The sequence below is a fragment of the Panthera uncia genome, chromosome B4 (genome assembly GCF_023721935.1).
Source record: "Panthera uncia isolate 11264 chromosome B4, Puncia_PCG_1.0, whole genome shotgun sequence".
Taxonomy (NCBI): domain Eukaryota; kingdom Metazoa; phylum Chordata; class Mammalia; order Carnivora; family Felidae; genus Panthera; species Panthera uncia.
Window position 1 is genome coordinate 332,211 of NC_064809.1, and position 13,024 is coordinate 345,234.

At 48.9% G+C, this 13,024-nt stretch overlaps 1 protein-coding gene across 1 annotated transcript in view; it reads right to left on the reverse strand.

Annotated features, from left to right (window-relative positions):
- The window catches only part of DIP2C (disco interacting protein 2 homolog C), a 223,975-nt gene that overhangs the window by 64,879 nt on the left and 146,072 nt on the right, over positions 1-13,024 (reverse strand). Inside the window, exons 25-30 of the mRNA XM_049624394.1 lie at positions 12,548-12,657; positions 11,233-11,313; positions 5,740-5,863; positions 5,172-5,293; positions 3,953-4,064; positions 3,756-3,865 (exon numbers count right to left, since the gene is read on the reverse strand). Coding sequence (XP_049480351.1) covers positions 3,756-3,865; positions 3,953-4,064; positions 5,172-5,293; positions 5,740-5,863; positions 11,233-11,313; positions 12,548-12,657 — 659 coding nt within the window. The remainder of the gene's footprint in view (positions 1-3,755; positions 3,866-3,952; positions 4,065-5,171; positions 5,294-5,739; positions 5,864-11,232; positions 11,314-12,547; positions 12,658-13,024) is intronic.

Consider the following 13,024-nt stretch of genomic DNA (forward strand, 5'->3'; position numbering starts at 1 on the left):
TGCGCTGATGGCTCAGAGCCTGGAGCCTGCTTCAGATTCTGTGTCTCCCTCTCTCTCTGCCCCTCTCCTGCTCGTGCTGTCTCTCTCAAAAATAAATAAAGTTTCAAAAAATTTAAAAAAAGGAACACAAAGCCTACCAAGACTAAATCATAAAGAATAAAAAATCTGAATAGACCAAAAGCAGTAAAGCAAGATCAAATCAGTAAAGATTTTCCAGCAAAGAAAAGGCCTGTACCTGATGACTTCATTGCTAAAATCTACCAAACATTTAAAGATGAACTAATACTGGTCCTTCTCAAACGTTTCCAAAAAATTAAAGAGAAAGGAACACTATTTTTTTAAGTTTACTTACTTATTTTTAAGATAGAGACAGTGTGCACACAAACAAGGGAGGAAAAGAAAGAGGGGCTGATGTGGGGCTCGAACCCATGAACCATGAGATCATGACCTGAGCCGAAGTCCGACGCTTATCCGATAGAGCTGCCCAGGTGCCCCCGAGAAGGGAACACTTGTTAACTCATTCTATGAGATTAGTAAAACTCTGATACCAAAGCCAGACAAAACACTATAAAAACAGAAAACTACAGACCAGTATCTCTGTGGAACACTGATGTCAAAATCCTCAACAAAGCACTTACCCAATTCGGTAGCACATTAAAAAGCTTATACATCAGTGGGATTTACTTCTGTAAGGGATTGTAGGCTCTACAAATGAAAACTCAATCAATGGGGGCACCTCACTGACTCAGAGGAGCATGTGACTCTTGATTTTGGGGCCATAAAGTTAAATCCCACAGTGGGTATAGAGATTACTTAAAAATAAAATCTTAAAAAAAATCAATGTAATATATCATATTCAAAGAACGAGGGGGAAAAAACACATGATATCTCAATTGATGCAAAAAAAAATCTGACAAAATTCAACATCTTTTTATGGTAAAAACACTCAATAAACTAGGAGTAGAAAAAAAGGGCTTCAACAGAATAAAAGCCATATATAAAGAACACAGTAAACATCATACTCAGCCATGAAAGACTCAACACTTTACCTCTATGATCAGCAATAAGGCAAGGATGCCTGTTTTCACTCTTTCTATGCATAGTACTAGAAGTTCTAGCCCAAGCCATTAGGTAAGAAAAATAAATAAAAAGGCATTCAGATTAGAAAGGCAGAAATAAAATGATCTCTTCATGGATTAAATGAACTTGTATGTAGAAAACACTAAATATCGTACACAAAAAATTGTTAAAAATTGTAAATTCACTAAAGTAGCAAGATAAAAAGTCAACATGCAGAAATCATTTGCATTTCTATACATTAAGTGAAAAATCTGAAGAGGAAATTAAAACAATCCCATTTATGATAGCATCAAAGAATAAAATGTTGAGGAATTAGCCAAGGAAGTGAAAGACTTGTACAATTAAGAGTATAAAATATTGCTAAAAAATAAAGACACACATAAATGGAAACACACACCATATTCACAGATGTCAATACTACCCAAAACAATACAGACTCAGTGCAATCTTTATTAAAATCTAAATGACTTTTTTGTGTAAGTAGAAAATGCATAGAATTCATACAGAATCTCAAAGAAATCTGAATGGCCAAAACAATCTTGAAAATAAACACAGTTAGAGGACTCCCCCATCCTGATTTAAAAACTTAATACAAATATACAGTAGTCAAAGCAGTGCAGTACTGGCATAAAAACAGACATACAGATCAACAGAACAGAGAGCCTAGAAATAAACCCTTGCATATATTGGCCAACTGATTTTTGACCAGAGTGCCAAGACTATTCAGTTGGGGAAACAACAGTCTTTTCAACAAAGTGCTAAGAAAATTGCATCTCCAAATGCAAAAGAACGAGGTTGGACCCTTACCTCACACCACACAGAAAAGTTAGCTCAAATTGGATCAAAGACAGAAATGTAAGGACCTAAGACAATAAAACTCTTGGAACAAAATAAAGGACAAAGGCTTCATGACACTGGATTTGGCAATGATTTCTTGGATGTGACCAAAGGCACAGGCCAAAAACGACACAGAATTGGACTGTACGAAAATTTAAAGATTTTGTGCATCAAAAGACACCATCCACAGAGTAAGAAGGCAATCCAAAGAAGAGGAGAAAATTAATATACAGAATATACCAAGAACCTATAAAACTCAACAACAAAAAACCAAGCCATTTGATTCAAAGGACATGAACAGACATGTCTCCAAAGAAGACTTACAAACAGCCAATAACTGCGTGAAAAAAATGCTTAACATCACTAATCATTAGGAACAACAGTGGGCAACAGTATGGCAACTCCCTCCCAGGTTCCCCCCCACAATTCCACTTCTCCGTATATACCCAGAAGACCTGAAGAGATGTTCGTATGTCTGTGTTCAGAGCAGCAATGCTTGCAAGAGCTAAAACTTGGAGACAACCCTAGTGTTCGCTGAGGGATCGATGGACAGGTTAAATGTGGTACACACATTCAACAGAATATTAACTCAGCCTCAGAAAGAAATTCTGATGCCCTCGGCAACATGAATGAACCTCCAGGACATTACGGTGAGTGAAATGAGCCAGTCACAAGAGGACAGTGCACATGACTCCACTTCTACGGGGTCCCCAGAGCCATCAAAATCACAGAGATGGGGGTGGGGGTGAGAGGGGATGGGGAGTTATTAATAGGTAGTGAGCTTTAGTTTTAGAAGATAAGATGAGTCATGGGGATGGATGGCAGGGAGGGACGGCTGCATGGCAGTGTAAGAATATTCAATGCCACTGAACCACACACTTGGGTGCGTTATTGTGGTAAACTTATGTCATGTATGTACAACCACGATAAAAAAAAATTGGGAAAAGGGTAGAGAAAGAGAACTCAATGCAGTAAATAACACAAACTGAGTGGTCAGACCCCCAAAGGTGGGCAAAGGACTTCCTGAGGCTACTGAGGATGTACCAGTACCTTGGCAAGGACACTGCCAGAGCTGTGAGGGTCCTCATGAGGTGACGTGCATAGCAAATGAACCCATGAACAACACGGGTCTGTGTGCCCCAGCCCACTTACAGACTTTTTATAGTGCAGGACTGTAATCGTTTGTGTTTTTCCTAATCGATTTTCTTTGGCTTACTACTTTACGTAAGAATGCAGTACATATTACGCTGCATACCACGTACTATGTGTACGTGATACACACACTTGCATGTAACACGCCTAACATCATATGATATGTTATATAACACACAAGATAGGTTTCAATCGACTGTTTAGGTCACTGGTAAGCTTTCCAGTCAACAGCAGGCTATCAGGAGGAGTCCCAAGTTACACGTGGATTTTCAAGTGTGCAGGGGGTTGGCGCTCCTAACCCCCCGAGTTGCTCAGGGGTCCACTCTAGTTCCGTGCTTTAATAGGAACACGGGTCACAGCATGAGCCGTCCTCCAGCACACAGTAACAGAACCCACAGTAAAAAAGCAAGAAATCCCAGAGCACACAGTTTCACAACAGAACACTGGGATTCGAAAGCCAGCAAGGAATAAACACACGCAGTGTTTTATTAGGGGCTGGTGAGGCTGTGTTTACACACACACACACACACACACACACACACACACACACACACACAGATAGTTGGGACATTCGGAAAGAGTCGGCTGACCTAGGTAACCGTGGAAGTGACCGTGCATCCTAAGGCCTCAGTGAAGCGCAAGCACACACCCCTCACGTGTGCCACCGTGCAGACCGTGTCACTAACCTTCACTCCAGCCAGCATCCCCGTTGTGGACACACTGAAGTCAAGATAAGCTAGCGTGTCTGGGTTGGAAGGTTTGTAGATCTGGGCAGGCCGTTTCTTTGGCAAATCGTCTGGAGCAAAACAAAGCCATTAGCATGTCTGAGCCAACGGCAAAGCAGACAAGCAGGTACAGGTGTCTGGCTGGTTTGAGGACTGACCTGTGTCCAGTATGGGGGGCCACGCCCTGACGTCTACGGCCGCAGCTGCCTCCCGGGACCGCAACAACTTACAGATCAGCTGTGTTGTCATCAAGCAGGCAGAGCGACTCACCTGAGGTGAGAGAACAAGTTGTGGAGGAAGGAGGTGAGCGGTCGCGCACGGCCAGCTGCTCACCACACACCCCGAGGCCAGCGGCTTTCACAGCGGGCCAGGCTGCCTCCCATGGAGCCAGCATGATGGCCAGGATGTGATCGCGGACCCAGAGTTCAGACACTGAGGCCCCTGGAAATTCCTGGAGCCGAGGAGTAGCCACGGTTATGAGCGTGCTCAGAAAGGAGTGTCCCAACCAACCACTCTGTCAGCTCTGATCTACAAAAACCGCCATGTGTCTCCACAGACACGGCCACGACTTTCTAAACAGAGAAGTGGCCTGGACAGTACTCCCACACACCCACAAAAAGAATTCGCGTGTGCTATCCCCAAACTAAGTTGTCCCTCATGGTTTCTCCTCCAAGGAGAAAACCTTTTTCTAATCCTCTTCAACTTCCCCAAGCATAAGAAAAGTTAAAATAAATCTGCGCTTTCAAAAAGGAATGGGACACTTCTAAATCTTCAGCAGAGAACTTCAGAAAAATACATGACTTCTTCATCAGTTTGGTGCAAAAAACTCCCACTGTCTTTACAGACGCCCGTGAGAGGGGTCACTTTCTTGAGGGCCCTGCAACTCTAATGCATGAGGGAAGCCACCCCAGCCCCTAATGCCACAAGTGAGTGAAATCATGAAATCCCATTTCCAAAACTAGATGGTAGAGGCCGCATCCTCCCCACCAGCCCCAGAGCTAGCCCTGCCTTGGTTCTGCCATCTGGAAGACCTACGCTTGGACCAGGGCACAGGTGGGAGGAAGGGCCCTGGGGGAGGAGGGGGGAGGGGGAGAACTAGAACCCTGGGAGGAGAACCCCGGGGGGAGCAGGAGGAGGACGAGCAGGAGAGCCCCGGGGTGGGGGGAGGAGGAGAACCCCGGGGGTGGGGGGGGTAGGAGTAGAGCCCCAGGGGAAAGGAGGAGGAGAGCCCTAGGGAAGAGGAGAAGAGCCCCGGTGGGGGGAGCAGGAGAACCCCAGGGGGAAGGAGGAGAGCCCAGGGAGTGGGTGGAGGAGGAGGAAAAGAACCCCAGTGGGGCGGGGAGTCGGGGGAGCCCCAGTGCTTCCAGGTGTGGTTACCTCCACGATCATCTTCACGGTGGGCAGCGTGGTGGCGATGTTCTGCGGGTGCGGGGGGCGGACGGTTATGGGCACGCAGCCCGCATACAGGCAGCCGTAAAAAGCTGCAATCAGGTCTATTCCTAGACAGGAGGAATGCATAAGTGCTCAGGTGACAGCCCCCGGTACAGAGGTGCCAGCCTGGGGCTGCGACAGGAACGGACTCTTGTCTGTGCTGTCAATTCCCGCCGCCTGTCCTTTCGGCACGAGATGCCCAAGCAGCCCAGGTGGCTGATTTCTGTCATTTCTCTAAGGAATTACTCACACCTCTATCGTCACCAGTTTACTGAAGGATTTAATTATTGTTGCTTAAATGAACTAGCTCAGACATCGAACAAAACAAATTTGGACACAAATGTCTTTGCGAACTTTCGCCCCATGTATGACCTCAGGAGGCACCCAGCATGCAGCACCGCCCTGCAAGAGGCCGCAACTAGACCTAGGGAGCCACACAGAGCACGATGCCGGCTGTCAGCTAGGGCGTGGGCTACAAGGTACCCCGCACGCGGCTGGGGAACTGCCTTCTCACCTGGTGGGTAGACGAGAGCCACGTGGTCCCCGTCCTGCAGGTGCCCTCTCTCCAGTAGCATCACGGCGATCTTCTCGGCACGCTTATGCAGCTGCACACATGTCAGTGAGCTTGCTATGGCACCCTGAGGGTTGCAAGAATGAGCAGGTGGGATTTTTTTAACGTAACAGCTTTACTGAGATGTACTGCAGGTACCAGCCAGGCACCTTATTTCAAATGCACACTTCAACGGGCACTAGTGTGTCCCCAGAACCGTGCGGCCATCCACGATTGGTTTTGGCACGCTTTGGTCATCCCCCAAAGACCCCTATCAGTGGTCCCTTCCCTCTCCTTCCCACTGGCCAAGAAGGGCAGCACCAAAGAGACATCTAGATGTACGTCTGTCAACAAAAGATGTTTTCAAGAATAATTCTTTGACTTAAAGAATAGCTAAACGTACCAAAAAAAAAAAAAAAAAAAAAAAGTCAACCTGGTAATTCTGGGACTTTGGTATAATTGCCAAGGGCAGGAAGAGTCAGTGGTGACCCAGCAGGAAAAATAAAACAACTTGAACACGTTTTTAAGAAACACCACGTTAAAAGTCGAGGTCAAAAAAACAAATGAACAAAGCAACAAACCAAAAAACCAGTAAAGTGAAAAACGAACTCATCAAATTCATTTTATGTAGAACATCACACACATAGAAACAAGTGGAAAACACATTTGGATTAAAAAATACCTTAAAAGCACTGTTGTTGCAACTTCTTACTAATCTCCAATTATTTCAAAGTAAACAGTTGAGGAAAATAAATAAAATCTAAACCCTGCTCTTCATGATGAAACCCTATATTAAAGCAATTGACAGGGTGAAGGGCAGGCCGCCCTCTGTGTCTCGGGCCAGGAAGACTCCACGCCACGGAATTTGCGACGACACCGTTTGCTCCCACAGATAGAGCGAGCCAGCAGCGGCAGGAGGAACAGCAAGACACGGGTGATTTTCGGGGACTCTGCGGGTGCGGTAGGCGTCCTGGACCCAAAGGTCATGTGTGGAGAGAAAAGTCCAAAGGGAAGGGCAGTGAGCAGTGCTAGTGTAGAAGGGGGTCACACTGCGTGGACAGAAGTGACCAGGCCCTTGGGGTCCCTTAAAAACAGGCAGTGGTGGCCTAGCGACTGGAGGTGCTGGGAAAACATGTTAGAATTCCTGTCAAAGTGGCCTGTTTGTTGGAAACACCTGCTCTGGGTGGGGTGTGTAGGACCACCTTTTATGATCAGGATTACAAACACCGGTGCTTGATGCTTGCCAAAATCATCCTCAAGATAACTGGTTGTTGTGTGGAGGTCCAGGAAGCAACTCATTCCCCTTCATGACCTGACCCACAAGCAGCGCTTGGGACTGCAAGGGCTCCTGCCCTTTCCCACCGGCTGGGACTGGTTTCTGTGGGGACAGGTCAGTGACGATTCTCTGAATCGAGCCTTCTCATCGCACATTTTCCTTGTCTTCCTTCCGAGGAAGGTTAAAAAATGAGAAAATGGAGGCACGCGTAAGGTGAGAGAGCCACGGCGGAACGTGGCAAAGCTGGGTAACCAGACAGACCCGGGAGGCTGAGGTGCAAGATGCGGCCCAATCGTGAGAGCTCGGTGCCCCCAAAACCAGGCACTCCCGAGCACCCACTCCTGGAGACCACACCTGTCCAAAGGAACTGAAATGAACACACTCACTGAGCCAAGTGTCCTCTGAACATTTCAAAGTGAGATGGTACAGCTGATGGGGAGGCCCAGGACCACCTTGATCCCCAGACTGGCGGTGGGGGGAGCCCATCCTGCCGGCCGAGACACTCACGCACCAGCTGTCCTGGAGGACAGCCAGCACTACCTTCCTGGCCATCAGACAGGCACAGCCACGATGCCGGTGGGTGGCGGTGTGCCACGGTGGGCAGTGCCAGCACAGAGGGCTCATCTGTACGTTACCACTGAGCTCGGCCCTCCTTTCTGTCCCCACCCTCTGGCCGCTGGTACGGTCTGCTTGTCTTAAGTAGCAAATATTCCCGCTCTGGGCTGTTCAGATTCTGGAGCTGACCTCCTGAGTTTCGGAGATCCGATGCCAATCCCCTATCAATGATCAACTTTTCCATCACGAGACAAAACCTAAGAGATTGCCAGGTATCAGTGGTTCAGAACCATTAGCCTAAGCATATCTGAAAAGATGTTTTGGCCCTAGTCTGTGAAAATTCCCACTGACATACTTAAAAAAGGTGAAATTTAATTGGCATGCTGTCCTTCAGACCTACTGATCTCTGAAACAGCTTTCACAACACCGTCTGCAGTTCTTTGGGTTTACGGCGGTGAACAGACAAGCCCCCGCCACAGGTGGTAACCATGGGCGGGGGGCGTCCAGTTCCAGAGTCAGCGATAGGGAGCCTGGAGATCCACACTGTCCTCAAGCCCCCAGAAGGTGCCACGCTGGGGCCAGGGGCGCTGGTTCCCAGGCAGTCCAGAGCCTCTCTCAACCCCCCCTCCCCTACATGCAGGGTTGAACATGTCCATACCCCACCTTTCACGAGCCCACAAGGGCACAGGCCACACCCAGCCCCAGATTCCCTGTGGGAGCTTCAGCACAACCCCCACCTCTGGGGAAATGGCCCCGGTGCCGGCTCTGCAGAACAGGAGCGGTCACTGGCGAGCAGTCCAAGAAGTGGCAGCCCAGTAGCCCTGGTCAACGGCTGCCTGGCTACCCCATCCCCAGCCACAGGAAAGGGTGACGTTTCCAGAGAAAGAAAGTTCTAGTAAAACCACCTCACTGGAGAAATCAGGGCTGACTTTTCCAAAAATAAGTTTTGGGTGCAATCATGACAGAATCCAACCCCTGTTCTAAAGTCTGCAGATTTCAGTGTTAGGGACTGTGAATTTTGGCACCACTTTAAAGTCTTGTATTAGGTTAAATAACAAATGAAAAAAATACTAAGGAATTAAGAAAAAGCCAAATGTGATTTATATTTGAAAATTTGAAGGAACTGTCATAAACAAACAAACAAAAAGTTACAAAGAGTTGGCTGATGTTTGTTAAAAGGAGTAACAGATGGTATTTTGTATGGAAACAAGCTCCAAAATGTAAGTTTTCCATGATTTGCAATGAATTATGTCCCCATGTCCTACTATAAATCTGACATAACAGCTTGTGCTCTATCGACAGCTCTGGCCGTGGTGAAGAGCATACGAGTGGACACTGTTTGCAACAAGAAAGCTGCTCTCGCAGGTGCCAAATGGTTCACCGGCTTCTACGAGCCTTGTCAAGTCGCCAAATTCACAATCCACAGAATGTGCCACGCAGGATGGAGGCGAGCCTGAAAACGTGGTGAGCCACATGCTGGGAAGACAATGGTGTGGATACACGGAGTTAAATTAGACATCATCAGCATTTAACCTCACCGGTTTCCATCTTTTTAAAATACTGCTTTTAGAAAACGTGAAACGGCGTGTGTGGCTTGCACTATACTTCCACGGGATAGTGCGGCACCAGCAGGGCGACTGATGTGGAAATTACAAACCACCACCATAAACATGGTGATTACGACCTTCAGCCACGGCTGAGCGTTTGTTGTAAGTTCTACGTGGGGCCGGGGGTGGGGGACAGGTCCGACCCTTAGACTGGCTCAGGAGACAGCTGCCTGCACGTCCAGAGCCATGTCCAAAGGAAAGCCACCGGTGAGCCACCTCTCTCTGTGCTGACCCAAAGTGGATTCACTCATGGCTCTGATCTCCTCCCCACCCTGTCCACTTTTCTGTTTCTAACAAAGCCCTTTTTCGAGTGACTCATTTTCCCAAACGATCCAGGGTCTAGCTACAGCAGATGACCATGACCATGGGGTCAGGGATGGGAGCGCCATCACCCAGACCAGATCAGCTGACGAGGAGCCCAGTGTCCCGGTGTCACCCCAGTTGACCATCTGAGGGCTCTGCCCCCATGCTGCCACTCCTGTCGTTCTATGTGGTTAGAACAGCTCTGTCTTCCTCCCCTGCGGGGGTGGGGCATCTGTGAACATGCCCGGATCATCTCTGAGTCTGCGTGTGTGTTGCAGGGTGGTCTCCTCCTCCTTAGGCTGCCTATTTGTGCCTCCAAGGGGTCCAGGAAGATTCCCACCCCCACTGCAAACGGGAGAGACCATGGGGGCCACACTGGGGAGGGTCAAAAAGGTGACGCGGACCTGTCCCTTACTTTTGCACAGCTTAGCGCTTACGGAGGACACACCATACCCAGCGTGTCGGCACCGCTGCAGCAGCTGGGGAAACTGTAGCTGAAGGGACCTGAGAGGTCCTTCCCAGGACAGGTGACAGTCATCACTCTGGAGGGCCACTGAGAGACCACGGAGGAGGAACAGTCCCCAGGACAAATGAATGTCACGCGTAGAGGGTGGAGAAAGTCAGCACAAAAGATTAAGGAGAAATCAGGATGGCATCACAGAGCCGAAGACTGTCCGCTGGGCAACACTGTCAGGAAAGCTGAGGGAGGAGCCGATGGAGGAAAGAGAGGAGAAAAGCAGGGTGGACATGTTTCAGGGCCTTGGGTAACTGAACAGACCCTCAGGAGCCCAGGCACTATGCTTCCTACTGCAGCACACCTGGGAGTGCAGAAGAGTCAATCCAGGGAATGGGGTCCACTAGGCCCTAACAGAGGTCAGGGAAGCAGGAGCACTTTCTAAGACTCTTCCCGGGGGACAGTCTTGAACAGACACAAGAATAAATGACCCACCGGGTCAACTCAGCCCACATGGCAACTCAAGGTCATCAGAGCATCCGTGGTCATTTCCAGGAGCCACATCACATGGACGCTGGCCTGATAACTGGGTATCCAAATGAGAAACCCAGTTACGTGATTGGCATTACCTTTTACTGGTCTCTGATCTATTACTTTAAATGGCAAGAGGTACCTCTGCACATTAAGATTTTGGTATTTTGCAACTCTGAATAGCCATAATTTGACAACTGTATATACCCATACTTGTCAAGAGACCTATTTCTATTTCTCAGACTTTATTTCCACGGCAGAAAAATAAAAGTTAAGTATATTAAGGCTTTCACATCTAATTTTACTGTTAATACTACTTGCTAGTATATATAAGGTCTTATTCTTAAGTCCTCCTATGAAACAATACTGGAAGAGCTTGCTCTTCCAATGTGAGATGCCAACACAAACCTTAATTACACTTGGAAAATAGAAAAGACTTTCGTTCCCAAGGACTGAAGTCTATAATGAAAGCACAACTTCTTACTTACAGGAGAGTAGTTCACTAATAAAAGACAAAAACGTGCCACAGATCTGACCCATTCCCTGTATTTTGGGGGGGGGAAATAATGCAAAAAAGATACTGCTGAAACGATCCATAAAGATCTCAGTCAAAATAGCCACAAATAAATAACATGAAGGACATCACATAAGACTGAAGTCAAAGGGTTACGGCGGGAAGAAGACAAAGCCACAGGACAGCGACCGGGAAATTTGAGTTCAGCGTGCCTCACCCTACAGTTGAGCAGCGTGTACAGGACGTGGTCGGGGGTGGTCTGTGCCCTCCACTGCAGGACCTCCGACAGAAACAGGAACTGGAACAAAGCACAGCCGTTAGGCCCAGGCCATCCCAGCACCCTGCGTTCAGATTTAAACTCACACCTCTAGATCAGGCTAGCTTCGGTGCTTTCAGGTGACTTAAAGCATCGCTTTTCCGTGGAGGAAGGAGGGCCTCCCTGTCACAATTAGAAGAAGAATCCAGCACTTAGAGGGTTTTTCCTGCGTGACCTGGATTTCCACGTCTGGCTGGGATTCGCAAGTCACAGGGGCCGGCGCCGCGCCTGTTCAGAGACGTCTCCCCACAACCTGCCGAAGGCTGGGAGGCGCGTTCCCGGAATGCAAGGGGCAGCCAGCACAGAAAATCCCTTCCGGCCTCCCAGAAGACGGTGATTTCTGGGGGCTGTGATGGCAAGATCAGACCCATGCTGCTTTTGAACTGGGCTCTCTCACACGTGTTGTTTCCAAATGGTCATTCCCTGAGGTCTCCCAACAGCACTGCAAATCACACAGATCACGTGTACTCTACCGAGTCAGTGTGGAGAGGGAAGGTCAGCCCCACCTCAGGTCTAATCACAGGAAACACCTGGGTAGATCCCTTAATCCACTTTTTTAATAGAAATGTACTGTGAGGGCTGAACATGGTAACCAAGTGCTTTAAATAAACGTATTTCTATTTGTTACCAAACTGACAATATTTTGAACGGTTGACTTTGCCATGTTTCCTGGTGGCTCATACAGACAGGGGTCACCTTTTGGTGAATCATCAGAGTCCTCAAGTCTGCATGGTGATAATGGGGACTGCAGTACGCATGACAAAATGGGACATGTATGCTGGGTGTGGCCCCAGATTTCTCCTCTAGCCCCCGAGGTCACGTTAAGGACGCCAGTTTGCCAACCCGGGTTTCGCACTTCTGTTCTCTTGAATTCCACCAGTTAAAGGGCCGAAGCCTTTTGCCGTGAGGCCGTCTGGGTGTCACGCCAGGGCTGGCAGGCTCATCAGGAACGAGCGCCCCAGGATGCCAGGACAGAGCGGGCCTCGGGCCTCAGCTCGCGCGCCCGTGGCTCCTCCCACCCCCTTGACCCTCTGCAGCGTCCCGCGACACGGCACCCCCACCACGCACGTCTCTGTGGTGAGACCGTACGGACGTGCGCGCGGGACCGAGAGGGCAGGACGCCCAAGTTCAGGGGCGGGCGCTGAGCCGGCCGGCGGTGTCGTCTGGAGCCGTGTGCGGGCACAGGGCTCGGAGAGGAACCCCGTCCGCCTCTCACCTTGCGGGCCTGATCGTTGTCCTCTATCTGGCCCAGGTCTCTGCCGCTGGCCTGCGCGATCCTCTTCCCAGACACCAGGTTCCCCACCATCACAGAGGCAGGGCCAATTTCTGGAAAGAATGTGAGGAAACAAGTCAACTTAAAACATGACCGCCCACCTCGGCAAAGAGCTGGCTCCGGGGAAACCCTCTGAAAGGCTGAGCTCTGAGAAAATCTTATCGGAACAGGGCTTCCAATGCGTCCCAACAATGAGAATGATGGCAGACACGAGTGAGTCTCGATTACAGGGTAAAACAACGTTTTCACCAGATCCCGGTGGCATCTCCCAAACCCGCTGCTGTTACTCTAATGCCAGTTGGTGGGATGCTGCGATCTATCCACTTGGATGATTGTGAGAAATAATGCTGAAGATGAGGCAGTAAACCATGACGTGTCTCACTGCTAAGCAGTCAGGACTCTGGGATCACCTGTGTGGTG